Source organism: Manduca sexta, chromosome 21, assembly GCF_014839805.1.
Source record: "Manduca sexta isolate Smith_Timp_Sample1 chromosome 21, JHU_Msex_v1.0, whole genome shotgun sequence".
In the NCBI taxonomy this organism is placed as follows: domain Eukaryota; kingdom Metazoa; phylum Arthropoda; class Insecta; order Lepidoptera; family Sphingidae; genus Manduca; species Manduca sexta.
Window position 1 is genome coordinate 9,071,747 of NC_051135.1, and position 22,740 is coordinate 9,094,486.

The 22,740-nt window shown below is 34.5% G+C and overlaps 3 protein-coding genes across 4 annotated transcripts; 2 read left to right on the forward strand and 1 right to left on the reverse strand.

Moving 5' to 3' along the window:
* The first annotated feature begins 70 nt into the window (after positions 1–70).
* On the forward strand, positions 71–8,363 carry LOC115448567 (eclosion hormone-like). Of its 2 annotated transcripts, none has more exons than XM_037441022.1 (3): positions 71–577; positions 3,650–3,751; positions 7,857–8,363. In XM_037441022.1, the coding sequence occupies exons 2-3, from the start codon at positions 3,661–3,663 to the stop codon at positions 8,030–8,032; spliced, it is 267 nt and encodes an 88-aa protein (XP_037296919.1). In that variant the 5' UTR covers positions 71–577; positions 3,650–3,660; the 3' UTR covers positions 8,033–8,363. The 2 variants fall into 2 exon arrangements, with proteins under 2 accessions (XP_037296919.1, XP_030031898.2); XM_030176038.2 differs by lacking the exon at positions 71–577 and adding an exon at positions 2,033–3,475 and having other exon boundaries at positions 7,857–8,343.
* On the reverse strand, positions 8,357–14,406 carry LOC115448566 (chromobox protein homolog 1). Its single transcript, XM_030176036.2, has 6 exons — positions 14,011–14,406; positions 13,404–13,578; positions 11,361–11,458; positions 10,937–11,078; positions 10,322–10,406; positions 8,357–9,696 (listed from the first exon to the last, which is right to left on the reverse strand). Exons 1-6 carry the CDS (start codon positions 14,232–14,234, stop codon positions 9,620–9,622), a joined length of 801 nt encoding a protein of 266 aa, XP_030031896.2. The 5' UTR covers positions 14,235–14,406; the 3' UTR covers positions 8,357–9,619.
* Positions 14,407–14,722: 316 nt separating this feature from the next.
* Positions 14,723–16,393, forward strand: LOC115448568 (DNA-directed RNA polymerase I subunit RPA12). The gene is made up of 4 exons (XM_030176039.2): positions 14,723–14,859; positions 14,945–15,077; positions 15,769–15,976; positions 16,312–16,393. Exons 2-4 carry the CDS (start codon positions 14,948–14,950, stop codon positions 16,334–16,336), a joined length of 363 nt encoding a protein of 120 aa, XP_030031899.1. The 5' UTR covers positions 14,723–14,859; positions 14,945–14,947; the 3' UTR covers positions 16,337–16,393.
* The last annotated feature ends 6,347 nt before the right edge of the window (positions 16,394–22,740 follow it).

The window sequence follows — 22,740 nt, forward strand, 5'->3', positions numbered from 1 at the left end:
TCTCAGATTCCTAATTTTGCTATCAATTTAATCCTAACTGAACTTAGGTTTAAAAAATGTGGATTTATTTGAAAAGTATGAGACATATCAACTGTCTTCTTATTGTAGTCTTAAGGTAGTCATAGTCTACAGAAAAGAATGTTTTACATAAAGGAGATAGTACGTAAACTGACGAGAAAATTTGTATTTTACCCTTGAAGCATCGGAATGTTTGCCGGCAAACATGACCTTATAGGTACCTTATGCACTACATAATAAGGTGACACGCGTAATTCAGATGCTTCAAGGGTCAATGCCGTCATATTACTAGTTTGACGAAAAAATTTTAAGAAGCCAACGCGTACTGGATATATATATTGCGAGTTACTAGACGACGAATATAAACGAAAGAATTCCAGACAATTTCCAAATCTAATTACTAGATCCATACAGATAATGGAAGATTCCCCGTTGTTCCCGACACGGTTGGTTTCTGTAAGTGCTTTTGTTTTGGTATAAAAGGGCTGCTGGACAGTTCATCAGCACATTCCAAAGACCATTGCATCTCAGCAACCATCCATCCAAACAATTCCACTGAGTAAGTATTCAAATGTTTGAGCAATTATTTCAACACATTCTTAATTTATTGCACAAGTTGTTTTGGATTCACCAATGCTTTTGGTCCAAGTTTTGCTTTCTTTGTTTATAATGCTAGATATATCGAAAATATACATTTTCGTAATTTTTTTACTGTTAATGAAGTTATAAAGTTGTTTGTTCGTATCAGCTTCCACTCTTGCTGTACCAAACATATTATCCTCGCATGGTATAGGGAAATTGAGTCCATTTGTCTGTTTACGCTGGTTCAATGCTTGTTTCATACAAAACTTTGTAATATATTCTTCGACCTGTGATTTAAAACCAATATTTGGGTCCAAATGGGTTTTCCAAAGTTCTATTATTATGGACACAAGTGCCATAAATTTCAAATTAAGATCTCTATAACAATTAATTATGCAATAGGAACACAAGCATTGGATATTACTGATATTGAATTGAAAATATTTTAAAAGGCGTTATGTACTTTGCATTTTTGTTTGCTTATTTTATCCGCTATTTATATTTACTACCCAAAATCTGCATAATATCAAGCCCAATAAATACATCTTACATCCGTCTCGTAACAGGACTGGAAAATTTAAAACATAAAAGATCGCGACCATCATTACACCCAAAATTACTCGCCACCGGTCACTCCATAAATTATACTTGTCATATATACTCGTGGAAAAGTTACCTCCCGAACACCAGTCACTCATTTTTATAAATCATGATTTCATACGCGGAACCAATAATTTTTAGAAAAATCAATCAAACCATGAATTTGTATCCGGCAGGATCATTGTATTTGAGAAGTTTAGGAAGTAATGTGTTTTAACAATTATCAAGATTTAAATCATACTGATAACGAGATCCGCTTCCTAAATGTCGACCTGGTGCGTTGCGGGGACTTTTCTAGAACGGTATACATTGCTTGTTGGGGAAGAGTTTACTCGTTGTAAAGGCAAGAAACGCGTTCTTTGTAAAGGGCTAAGCGAAAGAGTTGTTGGCTACCGATCGCATGGTGCGCCCTACGCGCCTAGAGGTTATTTACATTTGACTTTTGTTCGTTGGGTGCGGAAGTAAAATTGGTTTTTGTCCTAAATGATGGGCTATGCTGTAACACATTTTCCCATTATTTTTTTTATGTTAATTAAACATAAAAATGTTTTTGTAGTTATAAAGTTCAGGAGTAGATAAGGTCATAAAATTTAGATTTAAATAGTCATACAATTTCAAGGGTCATTGTTAATGTATACAAAATGAAAAATAGGCACCAAATTAATATTCACCAAGGAATTCCAAGAGTATCTAGTTCAGTCTTAAAAGTATTATTTTACTATCGATCGAGTAGACACAATACAAATAAAAAAAATCTATCGGAACTTATTGCCTGTACCAAAAAAAATATGAAACAATTAAATAAAAATTTACAGATTAATCCGAATATACAGTGCAAGACGCCATACAGGAAAATCGTAATGCCGCACGCCTTTGTTAGGACAGTTTTAATAATTTAATTGACAGTTAAACAGAATGGCCCTAAAAGTATCATCCACGCACAAGCATTCAGGCGCCCCGGGCTATCCGCTGAAGGCAACCCGGTTTACTGAAGACGCTAAAGAATATTATGGATACGTATAAATTTCCTTTGTATTTCTCCTTTTGATTTTAAGGAAAACAAACCAACCAGAAAATTACATAAGTGAGCATGGTTGATTAAATACAAGTTTAATTGTGCAATTTGCACGTGATACGAATGGAATGAAGTCACGTTTTTCCATTGACGTATTGTAAGTAACATATCTAGTGTCGCGTGATATTAATATCAAGAGTTGTTATCTAAATACATTAGATTTATTTTTAGTACAGTAAAGTAACTTTAAAAGTAAGATCTAAAGATACACAGTGATGTAACGATGCTGAGTCATACTTTCCTTGCTAACACTCACCACCTTGGACTAATTTGTGTATTACATAATACGGAATCTACGAAACCTTGACATAAACAATTTCGTTTCGCATGTCAATAGATTTTTGCATACTAAAAATATAGACATGCGGAAGATATGAATCTCGTCCTGTTTCTACTTATACGAGTTTAATTAAAATAACCGGAATAATGTTCGCAGCGAACGTGCCAGCTATGGCGTCAGTCGTATCTGATTCTTTGTTCAATTTGTCGTTTAAAACGAGTTTGATACATTTATAAAAAGTAAAAAATATATATTTCCATGTTTCTAAAATGAAAATTGTCTAAGTGCGGAAGATAAAATCAAAACGCAGCCTTTGGAGCTTCGTTTCCTTGTTTGGTAGTGTTTGCGATTAATTGAACGTAACATGAAATTATTTGAATGGATTTTGGCTGCATCTCCCGATGGCTTCTGATGTCGGTTACTGGTATCATTTTGCCTTGATCTCAAATTTACTATTTTCCATTTTGTGTTATCAGTCTAAGATACTATTATTACCTAAATCCGTCTTTTTCACATTATGGTGTTGATTTTTCATTTTCAAATATAAAAATAGATTCAATAATAGACAAGTACAGTCCACATTAATATCGACGCGAAGTTATGGACTTCCTACTTAGAATTTTCGGGCTTTCGCAAAGGTACAGATCCGTTTCCTGGGATGTCCCTGCGCGTACGCACATAGTCCGACCCCCACCTCGCGTTGCAACCATAGTCAACTGGTTACATATTTAAGCATACTACAAGTTACATATTTATGTACGGTCGTGAGCTAAAGTCGAAATTTCCGTTATAAATACGTTCGATTTCTGTATTCAAGTTATGAATGAATTTTATGTGACGCTTGACAGTGTTGTGTTGTGCTTTTAGATTTTTTGTTTTGCCGTTCACAATAATGTAGGTGCTTAGATTTATTGACTGTGGTAAGTAAAAATTTGTTTATTTATATTTAAGTTTATACATAAAACTTGGTGATTTAATGATAATTTAAAGCATAATTCCCATGGCAATAAGAAGTTAGGTTTTAGATATATTCTATTAGTATTCGGTTTGCCGCTTTTGATAACCGTATTTGTAAGATGTTTTATATATTTCAGACTTTAAAACAATGGCCGGCAAAGTCACAGTAGCTTTCTTCATGTTCGCCATGATCGCTTTCCTGGCCAACTTCGGCTACGTTGAGTGCAATCCTGCCATTGGTGAGTATTCAAAATATTTCAGTTTCTAATAATATGTACCTACCTATATTAGTCAGACTAAGTATCTGTAGGGTTTGAATTCTATAAAAAACCATTAATGCATCATATCCTAGAGTTAATTCAATGTAAGCAACAGCTGATAATTTCGAAATATGTCAATCAGCACAAACATCTAGATAATAAATTCTGATTGTTTTGAAATTCTGTATCTATTCTGGTCTACTACATAGAGTGAGTTTAAATATATTTATTTCAAATTTCTCATATTTTAGAAAAGTATCCTTGTTTAATTCTAAGAATTGTTAGCACAGGTCTGCTATGCGGCAACCGTGGTGTTGTGCAAAAATCTCGCAAGTTAGTCATTGGCAGCTTTAACGATCTGCACGTGCTTCACTTGCACAAATATATTCACGTACGTTTATTGCAGCAGGAAATGTTTTTGGTCTTGTTAGTTGGTTAGGTCTTTCAGAATAAACATTGTTATATTTAGAATAACTTATAATCAGTTTATGAGTGAAATAACGCCAAATACTTTTACAAAAACACTTATATTACATTAAATATCAATACCGTTTGTGATAAGTGTTTTGATTATTATTACAAGCCGAATCTGTTATCTATCAATTTACGCCTATAGCCTACTTTCGGATGAGAGTTTTTACTTCTAGCCGTTTACTTGACTACATTAGAATGTTACGAATTTTAATTCGTTTTACCACTTCATATTATATTGAGAAATCTCAGAATACCAGTTTTCTTGTTTCCATTCTAACACTAAAGCCGTGATCTAAATCTTGAATTTTATTTCTTACCCTTCAAGTTTTATATAACTTGAAAACTCTTTATGTACGTCTATAAAAAGAAATAATCTCTGAGTCTTTACCCTTTGCTCAAATTCACTCTACCTTTCAAGTCGCGGAAAAACAAACAAGCAATAAATCGAATCGATATTGAAATGTGAAAAAGTTTCTATTTATTTCTACTGTGAGGTAGGAATCACACTGTCAATATTTGTCGTCAACATTTGGCATCCTCATGGGGTTCTGTGACGTAGCTGTACGGATTTTATCCTCTTTAACGTTCGAAAGCGGAATAACGATAGCTGGAGATGTAAGTTAAAACGGTATTGTATTTTATCTTTGATGTCAGTATTTGATTATCGGAAAAACTTTTGTCAAGTCAAATTGATATAACACATTTCTCTTATTTTAGTAAATAAAATCTATTTTGATTTGTGTAGATATATCTATAAAACATTTGATTATTGATTGATAGGCTTCGTTTACTTAGCAATTCATTTCTCGTAAGGAGGTTCTAAATATTCGTTAGTAATTACGTTATTCACATCTTCAACAGTATACTAAAGTATTAATTTTCGTATACAATTAAAACATGTTCTAAAATTAAAAACCTTTAGTGAATTAAAAAAGACAATATTAAGTCATCGCTCACTGAGCCTCCCTGCCTCATCGACAACCTACTAACTTTTTCTTTTACGAAGCGCATTGTCGCGCTAATAACACTCTCAAAGGTATGTAGGGTATAACGCCTCTGGCAATTTCGGACGGCATTTGCGGGCATGGCTTCGGGATACTGGCATGCTCTGAATTGATGCACGTGTCGGTTGCCATTCAGCTGAATACCGCGGCACGCGAGCGTTAACGAACTTTATCCAAACAATATTTACCATTTGGGCTTTTAGCAGAGTGGCTTAGTTTGCACCGGGTGATTAGTTAGGAATACTTGAAATGAAATGTACAAATGCTACGACATTGTATTTATTATATGCCGTGTAACCGTCGTTGGAGGTCCTTAAATAAATAAATAAATCTGAGAGTGATGACTTAGTGATATTGAAAAATATCTGAATCAAAAAACAAATCAGAACTAATTTGGTTTTTTTCTGAGATGTTTTTTTGGAATAGGTATTAATTAATTAGATGGGTTAATAAATGTGATACTTCTTGTTGATAGTTTTCAATCTGAACTCTACGTAGATTTTTATAAGTCATGAAAAAAACCACGATTGCAAAAGTTGTCTGTGTGAATGAACTAAATTAAATGTTTAGGAATCTGAACACGCGCTATTTGAGGATAAACTTGGTTACCGGCCGTGACAGAGACAAAAGGTTCGACAAAGACTAGGCTGATTTGTGTGCAAAGTTCGATTCCTTGTACTATAGCGTCATACAACATCAGATATCTACATCATACTCGTACTAGTCATGATTCTAGAATTGTTTGGCAGTTAACATTTAAATTTTAATGGCATCGAACTTGTAATGAAAATTTGAATTTGATATTATGTTTTAATAAGTGTTTAAATTTCCAATTTTGTCTAGGCTTTTAATACTGGATAATGTGACAGGCTCGTCTCTTATTTCATTTTCAATATCGCACACAATCAAAACCTATTCAATACCTCCAGCAAATTGAGAACATTTACTTTCGATTATGGACACAAGTTTCCCAAGTAAATGCACCCGAAAACTGTCCTTATTCGCGAACTTAACCGTGAGCTCGCTAATACGATGTTACCGAAGCCGAGAGCCTCCGAGGCAATGACCCCAATCCGCGCTTTGGCCGGCTCACTTTCGCCGCATGCATTACGCAATGTCTTAGCCTGCACTTGACCCGATAGTTTGCGCTCCAATAGACAGCCTTTTATGGACATTGTCTATTTATATACGCTTCCACGTGTTTTTTTCTTGAGTTGAATGTCCATTAAGGTTGGAAGTTTGCGATGCTGTTAATTGTATTTATGAATAAATAACTATTTAATTAGATGAAATATACTGGTGGTAGGGCTCTCATATTTGAAAGTTCGTCTGGGTGGGTACCACCGCAATGTGTATTTCTGCCGCCAAGCAACAGTGTGTAGTCACTGATGTGTTCCGGTTTGTAGCCAGTGTAACTACTGGACGTAATAAGACTTAACATCTCATATCTCGAGATGGCGATTGCAGTGGATTACCAAACAATATTTTGTAATTCTAGATGTTGGATGGTGTTTCTACTGTTAATGGGCGGTCGTACCGCTTACCAACAAGCGAAGAACAAGCTCGTCTCGTCATTCAATGCAATAAAAGAAAATTGGTCTCGATACCCAATCTCAAAATATTTCGTCTCATTGCGATCAATCACAGGCTTTCTATTTTAATAGCATGTCGATTGGTACACCACAAGGGGCATTTTAAATCCATTTAATCCATCACAATTTGTTTTTGAAAAAACTTTTCTAAATATTTAAAATTAGATATTCTCTGTAATACATTTTTTAATCCAAGATAAAATGGGAAGGGTATAAAATTCTTTAAAGCTAAGAAAAGAGCTAAGGTAATTGCATTCACTTCGATTCATTGTTGCATAATTGCAGAAACAGACAAAGCTGCCGAGCATACCGAGATAGACTATCGGAAACCAGACTTTACGTCAAAATAATAATTATGTCCATTAAATTTTTTATTACGTACGGAAATGGACATTAAGTACCTACTATGATTCGGAGAATGATTCATTGGTGCGAAAAAGTAAAATATTTCGTTTCCTTGAAGGATAGTTTTAATCACTTTTATTTCTGGTTCAGGCGTGGCTTAAAAACTCCTTTATGATTCACAATGAATTCATTAGTGAAATCGTGTCTAGATTATCGTTTAAAAATAAAATCGGAGCTTCAATTATGTACTGCTGCCTTGATTATATTTTGTTTATAACAATAACTTGGCTATTTTATCTTAAGGTGCCCATCCCGGCAAAACGGCGCGGCGCGATAACCGTATTTCCAAAAGCTATCTATTCGAAATTTATTAATTTGTACTGAATAAAAATGCCACTAAAATTGTTGATTCCGTGCATCTTCTAAAGTACACAAAAAATTAATTCGCAATCAACACTATTTAATAATAAATATTTTTGTATTGAGTTACATTTTCATAAAGATCTAAAACTTTATTTGTAGACATTGTTCTTAAATATTTGTATAGTTCGGATAGGCAGACTTCACACACATTCAAAATAAAATTTTATTTAATTTTATATCTCAAAGTAGGGAATCTTAATCCTTATTTTGGGATAGCATCAGCTCACCCATACTATATTGTTACAGCCACCGGTTACGACCCAATGGAAATCTGCATCGAGAACTGTGCGCAATGCAAGAAGATGCTCGGAGCGTGGTTCGAAGGACCACTTTGCGCTGAGTCGTGCATCAAGTTCAAGGGCAAACTCATCCCCGAGTGCGAAGACTTCGCTTCCATCGCGCCCTTCCTTAACAAACTTTAAATAATACGACGCGACGAAATAGCATGCAATAATTTTTAATTTTGATTAATGGCAACACTAAAAGTAGTTTCTCCAGTAATGGACGCGTCAAAGTTTAAATATTCATACAGGCGATTACGTTATAATGAATTTTAAACATTTACGCGTTAGCTGAAACTGTGCCGTTAACCAAAGTTAAACATTATCATGCATTTCAGATTCTAATCCAACCGATGACATGCCAAAGTATTTAAACTTATTTTAGTTAGCTTTAGATTTAATACTCTTGTTATAACTGCTATTACAGGGATTATTATAAGATTATTTACGAATAAAATAATGTTATGTATTGAAAAAGTGTTTTTATTGAAGTATACATATTTAATTGTATGTCATTGTGACTGGTCTATCCAGTTTTAATAGAGTATGATAATAGGTGTTTAATGTGTTTAAGAAAACTGTAAATTTCTTGCTTATTTCCTATTTAATAATATGCTATAAAATGATGCAAGTGAAATAATAAAGCAGCGATGTGACGTGTTAAAAACAAACTTTCGATGTTCTCAGGAACTAAAACTATACTTTTTAATATAAACATTTACTTAAAAACTATTTCTCACAAATATCCCACTTATAACTACGAATAACAACCGTTTTTAATAAACGATCCCAATCTCAATCTTCAATTCGATTCCGAGAATGAACGAATCAAAATAACTTATTTGTAAATATAAAAAAAACCTTTGATTCGTCCATTTTTGACATAGATCGAAAAGGCGATTGGGATCATTTATTGAAAATGGCGGTATGTGTGCAAAATTTGCATACAATCTATATTTCAAGTTGATACAAGACATTTCTAAACTTCTAAACATAGCTATAAATTCAATAGAAAATCTTCACATATATCACGCAATGTATTACGTCCTCAGCTCACAAGTCAAGTAAATACACAGTGCTTTAAATCTTATACATACTGTTGAACTTGCATAAGCAAGGGACTTACATTGTAAAATAAAGTATAATTGAGTTTCTTTGATAACTCAAACTGTCCGTTTATGGCGCCTAACGGTCAAATAAAATTTACTTCAAGTTGTAAAACAAACCTTAAGTATCATCACCTGTTTATTGATAAACGATCCTTCGAACCCGAACTTCGAATCAATCCCAAAAATATATCAACAAAAATAAATCAACTGTACTCAAAGCTTTTTTTTGATTGGCCCATCTGAGGTCCAAAGGTAGCGATTGTAAACGTTTCTGGAAATCAACCGAGAGTGATCCAACAAAAAACATAAAATGGAATACGCGTTTACCTCATATTTGCACATATAAATCTACATATTTTGTCCTTACAATTTAAGGTAAATTTTATACTAACCACAGCGAAGCCTAGATTTTAAATTACCTATGACTACAAAAATATACCAAAGTTAACAAATACTTGTAAAAATAGTACCTTTCCTACCTTTACAGTAGCTACCCTACTTACACAAGCTCGACAGTAATTAAACTTATGACTAAAATTTTTAGCAGATAAAGACGGCATGGACAATTCATAATTGTCTGTGGTCAATACTCGCTGCTGCTTGCGTTGTAAAACGAGAATCAGTTGACCGGCACCTCTATGGGCTGTGAATCCTGCTCGGCCATTGCCTCGGGCGCCGGCACCTTAGGAGCTTCGTCTAGAAATAAACATAGAATTTTTAAAATGGACAGTACGGAATTTTTAAACTAGGTAAGATTTTTTAGTTCATAAGTGCTGACCATAAATTGACGCAACTCCACTCAGAACTGAGACAATGTTGAGAGAAAGAGCAGGTTGGAAAACATTCAATTAACAATTACTTCTTTCTAGTAAGATGACTCTTATACAGGGTCGTTTTGAGATTATGTTATTAAATGAAACCCCATACTTATCTTCTTGACAAAAACATTACAATTATTCGAACCATAGGTGTAAAATGAAAAAGTGTAAGTTTTGAACAAACGAAATATCAATAAAAATTAATTTTATCTTACGCATCTTAAGCTAATATCACTCTAAAAGAATTCGTCACAGCAGACACATTACACTTTCAATCAGAAATACACTTACATACATGACATATCCAAACTAATTTTCAACATCAGGAAAGATAAATGAGATATTTACTGAGCCTATTTGATAAACATGGGTGAGCATAATATTATTACGATTTATTTTATAACCGCAATGTCAAAATAATCTTATATTTGAAATGTAACAAAAAGAAATATGGATACTCCTACTAAAAAACACCCTGTACATAACAATTAATATTACATTACCTGGTTGAGGTTCACTTGTACTAGATGTTCCCTCCATCACCTCCATTGGCGTTACCGAGGATTGTGATGTACTTTCCATTGGAAGCTGCAAAAAAAAATTACATATTTAAAAAAAAATAAAATACCAATTACATAGTTTGTTCTATTGGGGCTTCACAATGTGTACTAAAGGGGTTTCTGAGTCTAAAACATTATTGAAATAAGGTATTTCGTGTTAATAAAAGCAAACTTTAATAAAAATGTTAAACAAATCTCTTCAGAAGTTTTTTGTTTACTTCTCACATCTAAACTCTTTTACAAACTCTAATTGTAATACTAGCAAGCGTAAGTTATTATTTGAACACATAAAAAAGGATAGTTTTTAAAATATTTTCAGGAACAAATTTTAATTTGCAATTTTTATCTCATGGAATGTCTGGGCAGTCCAAAATTGCTTAACAAAAATAGACTTTATTTTATGTTCATTAAGGTAACCCTCAAGTGATAGCATACTCATATTAATAAAAAGTTAAAAGAAGAAACAGTGACAAAATAAATTAGAACATTTAAAGGAAATTATAAATAAACCTACTTGCTAAATAGAAAACTAAAATATTATACTACAGTTTTTATCACCTCTGGGGCAGTTCGTGGAACTTTTCCAACTTTATGCCTCACACTGAATGGTGCACAACGCTCATAGTAGCTGATCACGAAGTCGGGATATGCTTCACTTAAATCGTGTCCCGGAACTACATCAAGTTCCAGACAACCTTCCCTGTAAAACACCATTAGATATGAAGTATTGTGGGAAATTTATATCATTTATAATGTAAAACAAATAAAGAACAATACAAATGATATTGTTTTGACACAACCATTAACATGGAAAGTAGTCAGACTTGTTCTAATAAAATCAAACAGACTATAAACAATGGAATTACAATGACACCTAAATTTAGGATGCTCAAAAAAAATTTTCTGCAGGTCAGTTGATTCCTTTGAAATCATTGAAATTTTACAGTTTTCATAATATCTTCAAAATTGACAATAAACTCACCATTTAACTAGGAAGTAGAGTGTTCCATGAAACAGTTGACCAGCTAAAATTTTTTCAGGTTGGAGGCCACGTGAAAGGCCTCTGGGCTTCTCTATTTCCTGGAAAAGAATAGTAATGACATTATTTATTTAAGAGCTACAGAGTATTAATATTAAGTATAGTCTATGCTGTACACATGCATTCACACCTTTTATCCCTGAAGGGGTAGGTATCTGTCCCATGATATAATAAGAGGCGAGACTATCGCCATATTGGGCACAAATTCTAAACTTCGGGCCGATACTGTACCTGGTATACTATTATAAAACCCAGTATCACTTTGCTAACCCGGTGTGTGAATTGGAGATATCAGCACTGCAGTCATACTATTATACAACTATGCCGCTGAAGCAGTCAATTATGTATCTATACTTAGTCTGGCCATAAATACTGTTACACTTAATTATAAAAAAATATTACATTTGAATTTCGAATCTGTCATTTTTATACGATTGTTCATTGTGTTTTCTCATTTTGGCGCCAATACATTGTAAAATATTTTGCGATATTAAAATGGTGTGGGGTGATAAAGAGAACCGAATCGCTGTGATAGCATTACACAAAGTAGGTATGGAGCCAAATGCAATTTTTAAAACTCTCCATACACTTGGTATTAGTAAAATGTTTGTGTACCGGGCTATTAATAGGTACAATGAGACCTCCTCTGTTTGTGACAGAAAAAGATCTGGCCGTCCACGTAGTGTTCGTACGAAAAAGGTGGTCAAAGCAGTAAGGGAAAGAATTCGAAGAAATCCTGTCCGAAAGCAAAAGATTTTATCTCGGGAAATGAAGATAGCACCTAGAACCATGTCGCGTATTTTAAAAGATGACTTAGGACTTGCAGCCTATAAGAGACGCACTGGCCATTTCTTAACTGATAATTTAAAGAAGAATAGGGTGGTAAAATCGAAACAACTACTGAAGCGGTACGCAAAGGGAGGTCACAGAAAAATTTTGTTTACGGATGAGAAAATTTTTACAATTGAGCAACATTTTAACAAACAAAATGACCGTATTTATGCTCAAAGCTCTAAGGAAGCTTCCCAATTAGTCGACAGAGTGCAACGTGGACATTATCCGACTTCAGTGATGGTTTGGTGGGGTGTTAGCTATGAAGGAGTGACTGAGCCATATTTTTGTGAAAAAGGTATCAAAACATCGGCACAAGTGTATCAAGATACCATTCTTGAGAAGGTAGTTAAGCCCCTTAACATCACCATGTTCAATAACCAAGTATGGTCCTTCCAGCAAGACTCGGCGCCGGGTCATAAAGCTCGGTCCACGCAGTCTTGGTTGGAATCGAACGTTTCGGACTTCATCAGAGCTGAAGACTGGCCGTCGTCTAGTCCCGATCTTAATCCGCTGGATTATGATTTGTGGTCAGTTTTAGAGAGTACAGCTTGCTCTAAACGCCATGATAATTTGGAGTCCCTAAAACAATCTATACGATTGGCAGTGAAGAATTTTCCCATGGAAAGAGTGCGTGCTTCTATTGATAACTGGCCTCATCGTTTAAAGGACTGTATTGCAGCCAATGGAGACCACTTCGAATAAGCTTTTTATATTTTTAATTGTTTTATATTTATGTATTAAACTGACACACTGTAAAAGTAATAAATGTTATTTGCAGTTAACAATTTTCTTTTTTCTTTATTACAATATTTATGGCAAGACTAGGTATATAAAAAAATGAATTCCTATTTCTCTTGGTCACGCCAACACGCGTGAACCGGCTGGCCGGCTGGGCCAATTTCACAATTTTTTTTTTGTTTGTGATTGTCAGGAGAAAATTAAAAAATATAAGAAAACGAAAATATTAATTTTATATAACTCTCAATTGTTTGAAATAACTGTCAGTAATTGAAAGAATGCATGCTGCAAATTAATAATTATTAAAGACGGGACAACGTCTCTCGGGTCAGCTAGTCAATAATACATTTTAGATCATATTAAATCATTCTTAACAACCTTATGACTAATTCTAACTTTAAATATGACAATTACTTCAATTTTTTTCTTTCCTCCCCTACGTGACCGCTTCCTTGAACTGAGGCTTTCTTCAGTTACATCTGGCACTGGTGGGGCAGCCTCATGCTCCTTCTTAAGACGAACCTCTTCATAAGCAGATATCAGTTCTGGACAGTCGAGATTATCCTCTGGCTCCCATGTGTTGTCCTCACTAAAATATAAATTATAGGAACTGTAGCATTTATATATAGAATAAGGTTAAGTTTATTCTAACAAACAACAATAAGGGTTTAAGAACAAATTTGACAAATATTTTTCAGGGAACTGAAACTGGACTCAAGAATTGCAAAATACAGGCATATCAGTTAAATAAACTGCCTGCCCATAAACAAACAATAATAATATAAATATATTTGCCTTTATCACTGAATGCAGCAATAATCTTAGAAAAGAAGCTATAGGTATAGATGTAATTAATAATTATCCCCCTGAATAATGATAATATGCAACCTGCATACTTTACTGTAGTTTTAAGATTTATTTCCTTAAATTGGAAGTCAACACAGCAGTATGTTATCGTGGAGGAAAAATATAGTAAAACGACATAGAATATGTATATATAAATAAGATAAAAATAACTTACTTGGAATAGCCTTTCCATTTCAGCAAGTATTCAACTTTGCCGTTCTTCACGCGCCGGTCAAGTACTTTTTCCACTGAGAACTCTTCGGGCTTGCCGCCCTGAGGTCCGCCTGTACCTGGCTGGATGGGTACTTCAGTTTGATTTGTTTCCATGGGTTGGACGCTTTGGGTGGCTTGTGGAAATGAAAGATCGGGCTGCGACAGCGACTCTATTGATTCATCCATTGTTTCGTAGTTACTAATTTGCGGAATAATCTCAATCACCGATTGTTACGGCGTACTTAAGTGTGAAAATTAGAATTCACAACTCGGTAAAAATACCAAACACCACAAACCAAACAATATTTGACAATTAAAAATGTGTTATCTGTATCCTGTAACATAATATATTTCCTTTAGTCCAGTTACCAACAAAATACGATTTAGCATTAATTGTGTACAGTCTATCTCTGTTGCGCATTTACAAAATAGCATAAAATAGATAGGGTATCTTTGTTACTGATAATAGTGAGGTAATTAAACAAAAGATAAAATTTTCAGTATATATCTGTACCAAATAGAAATAATTATATAATTAGATCTATCTATCAATGCACCCTTATTAATTAATAGGGCATAATTTGATTAATTGATTATAGAAAATAGGAAATATTTATTTAGTTTTATACCTCATGCTTTTATAAACAATATCGCACAGTTCCTTGACGAAGTGAAACTGCATACGTCAATTTGACTTTGACAACATACATCAAAACATGTTATGGATTTATTTTTGAATTTTATTTAGAAACTAATATCCTTATATTTCGTAGAAACTGCTCATTACATTATTCAATAATTTTTTTTATCGGTAAGTTTAACATATTGAAATTGGAATGTAAATAATAAAGTCAGAGCAACATTTTAGTACTTAACCTCAATACTATAATTTCCAGATCATGGCAAGTGATAAAAGCCCGTTTTCCAGTACCACAGCGTTCTGTCCGCGATGTGGTTCCATATTACCTTTACTACAAGAGTTTGGCTCCGTCAAATGTTACACATGCAAAACTTATTACGATGCAGAGAGTGAGTATATTTTGTATTTGGAAAAAATATAAAAATCTGCTTTTTTATTAAAACATGACATAAACAATGATATTAAATACATCAATTGAATGTGCAGCATTCTTTACGGTTTCAATGGTATCCAACATTTTTAAAAGTTATTAAAAAAATTATAGTTATTTTTTATTTATACCATTAGTTGTATCAATTATTTTTATGTCATGCTACTTATATCTATATTATTTTCTTATTGTGGGACAGTTGAGGTATTGTCTATTTTACTATACCATTTATAGTTATTTCTATTTAAGTATTATATCATATACATAAGTTAAAAGATTTATCTGAGGGTTATTGTTACATTATTTTTATTTATCTATGTGCCATTTCTTTAAAAAATAGGGTAAAGGGTACTTCACGTGAAGTTTTCAATGATCATACAACAGGGGTCCATTTTTAAAAAATAGTTAACATTGAATTTAATTGGATCTCTTATAGGGTAAATGCCCTATAAGAGATCAATTATTTGCCCTTTTTTAAATAACTCAAGCTATAATTCACAAAGAATACTCACATAACTTGGAAATTAACAGGCCCTTGTTACTGGATTCTAAACCTGCATACATTTGTCTCCACAGGCCACTCCACTTCCAACTAGCCTATCACTGCTTTTATCAACCTCCATTTTATACATAAAAATCTACACTTTCAGATTTCAGTGACCTGAAGTTTCATTACACAATTAACTTCAACACAGTATCAGTTACAAATGAAGCCACACTGAACACAGATGGTCCTGAAGGGCCAGTGGTTGAAAGGAGATGTCCCAAATGCGGTAATGATAAGATGTCATATGCGACACTGCAGTTGAGATCAGCTGATGAAGGCCAGACTGTTTTCTATACTTGTATAAGTTGCAAGTAAGTATGGAGGAAAACCTGATATAGTATTCTTGATGTTATGGTAGACTAAACCTGGGGCACTTGGGTTCAAATACCTGTTTATTTAATTAATATATTAAATATCACAAAAGCTTATAGTTGATAAATAAAATATATAACACAATAGTTTTTCTTAAACAAATTAACGAATGTGAGTTGATCTTCCTAAGATGTAGACATCAGGTAGATGGCCAGCCATGTTTGAAAGAGTGAAAAAAAAAAATACTAAAAAAGTTTGCAAGCAAGGGGTATTAATGCCATTGCTAATTCACTGCAACTGTTTTAATATTTATGGTTAATCATTCTTTTTTCAGATATAAGGAGACAGAAAACTCATGAAGACTCATATTATTTTATACACTATATAATTTTAAGTAAACTATTTTTATTACAATATTTTGGTCTTTTTATTTTGAAAAATATATTACCTATTTTGTTATGTATTTTTATAATAAGAAGCAACAACTGTCACAGATTTTTTTGTGTTCATTTAGTATTATTGACTGCTGTTTTGTTTTAAATAATGCATAATATAATAATGGAGCAATAATGGAGACTGCTTCGGTGGCGTAGTTGTATTACGATACGACTGCTGCCGAGGTCTTGGGTTCGCTCCCCGGGACAGTCAAAGTGATATTGGGTTTTGTACCCGATATGGCGATAGGCACGTCCCTATCACGTCATGGGACGGAATAGACACGGCGGAAAGTGGGTGCACCAGTTGCATCTCTGCCTACCCCTTCGGAAAAAAAGCGTGAGTGGGTATGTGTGTAAAAGGTAGGTTAGCTAGGTTAGGGCTTTTATTGTCCTCACCGGTGAGGATCGCGATGCGTTTCTCTCTTATTGTTTATTTAAAAATACATATATACATCATTTTATTTCATCTTCCCTGCCAGCCCGAGCTGGCTTCTTTGTTTACTATATTTTTAATTTATTTTATTTTCAATATAAATTGTCCTTGTTTTGTATAAGCTAATTTAATTAAGTAATAATTAAATAATCTCATGTACCTTGACTTATCATAAGTGCAACTATGTTCGCCTATGTGATGAATAAAACATTTTATGTATTTTATGTATAAAATAAGAAACTACCTTACTGCTATAATAGCAATGTTGATGGCAGGAAAAACGCACTTTGTTATTTAGGCGGTTTGACACTTAAGTCACCATATTGATTTTAGATGTTACACTAATTGCAGTGTTAGATCAAAAGCTAGGCTAATTTGGCTCAGTTTGGATTGCTGAGATATTTTTTATAGTTGTGTGCACCACAGTCTATGTAATTTAGCTATTTACTATGTGCTAAATAGCTAAGCTAAAGAAACTGAGTTCTGGGACTGCAACCGTCATAATAATCGCAAAATACAGTCAGTGGCGCATACTGAATGAAATCTTAGAATTATTTAAGTCAATAATTTGTGTTTCTGGGGAGTTACAGGATGTTACTTGCTTATGTCATGTAGGGCAAGCTCACATGGTGCCGGTATTCAGTCATGGCAGTCTACAAAACTGAATGCAAGCACGTTTTTGTCCCACTTTAGAGCATTATAGTGCAATGCCATGCAGGGATTTGCAATTCAATGTTCTCTGTAATATGTAGGACATTGTAGCCAGCGTAATTACTGAGCATCATGAGGTTTAACATCTACTGTCTTAGGGTGCCGAGCGCGCAGTGATCGCAGTGGAGAGCCTCGTAGTATTTTGCAATTCAAAGGTCTGTATCATCATCTATCTATTATCTCTCAGTTCAGTATCAGTCTATCATCAGACGAGTGAAAATGCTCTTCTCGTCATTTAATTTAAAATAAAAATGTTCTCCATCAGTCTTGTGATGTGTATTTTGGCTTACTGCTTTGCCCTTTCTATATGATTATTAAACGAACTCAATAGCGATATTTATTAGAAAGGCGCCCTTAAAGTATATTTATAGCATTTTTGTCTTTTCAAACCTGAATTATAAGCGCTTTCGTGAGTGCGTCCGGTTGCCAATATGCTGCTCGATTAGTTATAAGACTAATGTTTTAAATGCCGTTTAAAAAAAATACATTAGCATTCCCACACAACTTAGCGAAAGTAGATAAAACAGAAATCGAACTTAAAAACTCTTTATTGCATTAAATGCGAACTAAATTTTATTTTTCTAGTGTCTAAAAGGGTCTCCTTTTGACTGCCTCGGTGGCGTGGTTGTAATGCGTGCGCGGTACGAATATGACTACTGAGGTGCGCTGAGGTCCTGGGTTCAAATTCCGGGTCCGGACAAAAATTGTGACTGAGTTTTCCCATCTTGAAAATTACTCAGTCGCAGCCCGAAGTCATGAAGTTAGCGGTGTAATAGTCCCGGAAACCGTTAGTACTAGGACTGATCTCCCTCCGGTCATGTCGGATTATGAGAGTGAAGGAACAGAAAGTGCACCCGTGTATTGCGTATAAATTTGTACACTGTAATATCTCCTGCGTACCTGGCTGATCTCCGTCAATGTAGGTCGCCGTGGCCGCAAATCGGCTTGGAGAGATTCAGTAGACTTTGGTAAAACTCAACAAGGTTGGAGAAAAACCGGCAAATATAAAATAAAAGTTCAACTGGATTGGCGGAACGATCATCAGCTACCAATAGCTACAATAGGTCGGTGCAAATCGGTGATCCGCTTTCAGTGTAGTACAAAAAGTTTTCGCAGATAGTACACAGATTAAAATCTCAATATAATTAGGATTCTATTTAGGATTCATGAACAATACACCTTTATTTAAACGGATTTTAGCCATCATGTCTGAAGATTTAAGGGAAATTTGTGTTTACGAGTGTGGGAGCTTACCTTGTATAACTTGGTACTTCTGATTAAGTTATTAAGAATCTGGTGTTCAATGCTTCAGCGTATTTTGTTCTATTCCCTGGTATTAATATCTGAGTCATCATCATCATCTCAGCCACAGGAAGTCCACTGCTGAACATAGGCCTCCCCCAAGGATCTCCACGTCGACCTGTTGGAAGCGGCCTGCATCCAGCGACTTCCTGCGACCTTAGCCAGGTCGTCCGTCCACCTTGTAGGCGGGCGTCCGACCTTTCGTTTGCCTGAGTATAGAATATCTGAGTAGGTGTTGCTAAAAGTTATTTTCATTAATATATTTAGTGGAAACTAATTTATGATAATATTGTTGGTGGAATTGGTTGGTAGTGATACGATTTTTTGTTTATAGCTGAGATAGGTTGTGAACTAGGTTTATACTCAATTCGTATATTGTATATCAATTACAATATTACAATTTTAATTTTGAAAATATTCTTCAGTTTTTCTTTATTTCATATTCCAGAGTGCGATGCAAAAATTATATATTTTCTATAATTCTTGCTTATCCAAAGTAACTTTTCAGTTCATATCATTGAAACATGGAAATATAATTTCAACTTTAAAAAAAAATACCATTTAATGTTTTATGTCACATAGGTGCTTATCTTTGATCTAACTCATTCACAACAGGTGAAACCATCCCGTTTTCACATTTGGCACGCGTTGCCGTCTTAGTATTTTTTTAACGGAAGGGGACAGAAAGATTCGCAATATGTCACGTGTGAGTGGGACAGAACGAATTTTTGATCGAGAGCGTGGCTGAGTGTCGAGATGAGGCGGTAATTAATTTGATCAGTCAGTGTACGTTGACTACGTTTCTAGGGATGCGATTTTGCATTATCGATGATATTCATGTGTTGACATTTTGTTACGTTATTCCTGAAAGTGTTAAATTCTAAGTTGTAACTAGCTAAACTAGTCTTATGTTTTACGCTGGGTTGCAGTTATAGGTCTGAAAAGTCTCTAAGATGAGGTTAGACGTTACGCGAAGAACTTGATAGGACATTTATTTATATATCAGTTGTCTGTAACGTCTAAACCTGTTGTGAGAGATGGAAACATAAAAACTCATGCGTAATGGGATCTCCATATTATTTTTGAATTATTTTTAATTACTAATCTGTCCAAAGAAAGATAATATCAAGGACCATTAAAAATTGGAGAATGAGTTGAAACACAAATTTACACGAAAAATCATTCATAAGTTAGTCGCTCTATCTGATTTTACCATACATTGCAAAGCCATTACACATGCTAAGTAGACAAACCTGGTTATTATTCATAGTGGGTATGATTGGCTACAATAGTACTGTTATAATGACATACGCTAATTGAGCGTAATGTAGCAAGTTCAATGTTCATTTAATTGTAGCTCATGTCGATTAATCATTCGATAACATCTGTAACAAGGAATGTGGGCACGAGCCATTCTTACTGTTGTAAATCAATGTAACTTTGTTTATCAGATTACAAACATTTGAAAGGGAAGATAAATGAGTTTGCAATTACACGTCGGGTGCGTCTGGTACTCAACGTCTAACCTCCTGTCGTGACGCCTGCTGCTCGATAGAAATTGAAAATCGAAACGCCCACACGGTAAACTGAAGTTTATCGATATCGATACAGCTTTCCACCTGTCACTAAGCGCGGGGGCCGGGCGGCAGGTGCCAGCCAGACGCGGCGGCGCGCCAGTCTCCCGCGGCCCTCGCTCCGACCACACGTCGCGCTCACATCGACACGCCGCCGTCGACACGTGCGTGGCGCAACCCAAATTCGTTGTTCTAATTTTTATATGTGCTGTGTGGACTTGTGACTGGGGTGGAATTAACTCATCGACTACAGTTAAGGTGAGTTTTGAGGCCTAAATTAGGCCGTATGCTCCGGAATTTGGGTTATGTTTTGGTTTCAGTGTGATAATTCAGAAATGCGTTACCAATTGATACAATAACGTGTTTCGACAATTTGCGACGGCGAAAATCATCGCTTTTCACTTCACACCGAAGTGTGTCAGTGTGACATTATGATTTTCTTCGTGATTTATAAAAAAATATGAATATCCAATAAGCTACGTCTAATTTTTGAAATTTATCTACGAGCTACACATCAATTAACCCGTCCTACATTTTATTCCTCAAGCATTGACTCGCGAAGTGAAAGATACTTATGGTTTACAAATGAGTGAGATATCCGTTTTATAAAAGCAATAATGTGACGCTCATGTAAGATAAAAGATAAGATAGCGGTATACAAAGAGGCAACATGGCACGCTAAAGGCGGCATACAAAAGACATCAACGCGGTTCGCATACCGAGTTGCAGTGCGCGCTCCGTGTCAACATCGTGATTTCTCAGATACGCGCGACTTTTACCTATAACTGCTCAGTACTGATACGACATAAATGATACGCTATTTTATGTTTTATTAACCGTGTTATATTGGTATAATTCTGAGTTTATAAATATTTACGATATGGCTCTACATTCCACTAGACACATATCTGGGAATGGAATAATTATGAGAATACAAGATTGTAAACTATATCAACGAGTTTATGATGTTTTAACTATGTCATTTCCTTTTACGGCACCTTTACCTTATCTCAACACGTGTGCCTCTGAATATGTAACCTATTAATAATTTTTTTCATAAACATGCGATATTTAACATTACCCCTTCTTCCCTTTTCAGGAATATACAAAGTTTAAAACGTATACAGTACACTTCAACAGATATATAGAGTACCATTACAAAATACGCTTAAAATCGCTCTTTTCTCATCTGTAGTATAAATAAAATCGAAGTAAAATACAAAAAAACTGAAATAAAATGCAAAAAGTATTTTTATTTCGAAAACATTCGCATAAACATAAATAATCATCATCCATAGTATTTATATATCATTAAAATAATTATAGATAGAAATAATTTGGCTCTGAGATTCTTAATACTCCAAGGCAAGCCTATTGCAATGTACCGAACACGATTCTTGAATATTTACACAAATATCACACCCACATCCCCAAAGGGGTACGTAGAGGTGCAACTAGGATATCCATTTTTCACCGTATATTCTGTCCCATGATAGCATAAGGGGCGAGCTTATCTATAGCATTATTGTAGACTTTCGATGGTTTGACGAAGCGATGGGTCATTACATAAATTCATCCCTTAGATAGGCAATCAGTAAGCAACTGAGTACTGTACACACATCTCTAGTATGTGTGATTCACTTCATATGAACATAGTTAGACACCCCACGTTTTAACAAACTTCTGGGACATACTAACCTTTTTTTAAAACACTTTAATTTTTAATTAAAACATAACATTAGACGCATGGAACTGTATCGGTCAATCCTTTTTGAAAACACTTTAATTTAATTAATTAAAACACAAACCTAAACGTACAGAAGTGAATCGGCTTGGTACAAACCAAAGTCGTTTATAGAATCTTGGACAAAATAACTCATACAGATAAGTAGGATTTATTGGTCGCACCCGGCTTCTGCCAGTTTATAACGTAGCGCCATAAGTGAGTTGGATTTGTTATTAACGGGAAATAGCTGTGTGGGGATTAACTTGTTTTGAAGACAAATAACGTTTGTTTGTTGACGGGACTCTACAACGTCCATAAAAACGAGAACTTTCAAACATTACTGGAGCATTGAAGTAATTTTTACATTCAACTATGAATGACTGTCGGCTCTACCTTGGTATTTATGAATGAATACCGAGGGTATTATGTTAGGAATGAAACGTCTTTAAGTAGAGCCGCATCATCGGTTTTAGATCCTGTAGCATAGAATAGAAATTCCAGCCAGACTATTTAGCTGCTTACAAGACCTAAGCTTTTTAAGTATAAATCTACTCGCAAACCAATTAGTATTAGACCAGGT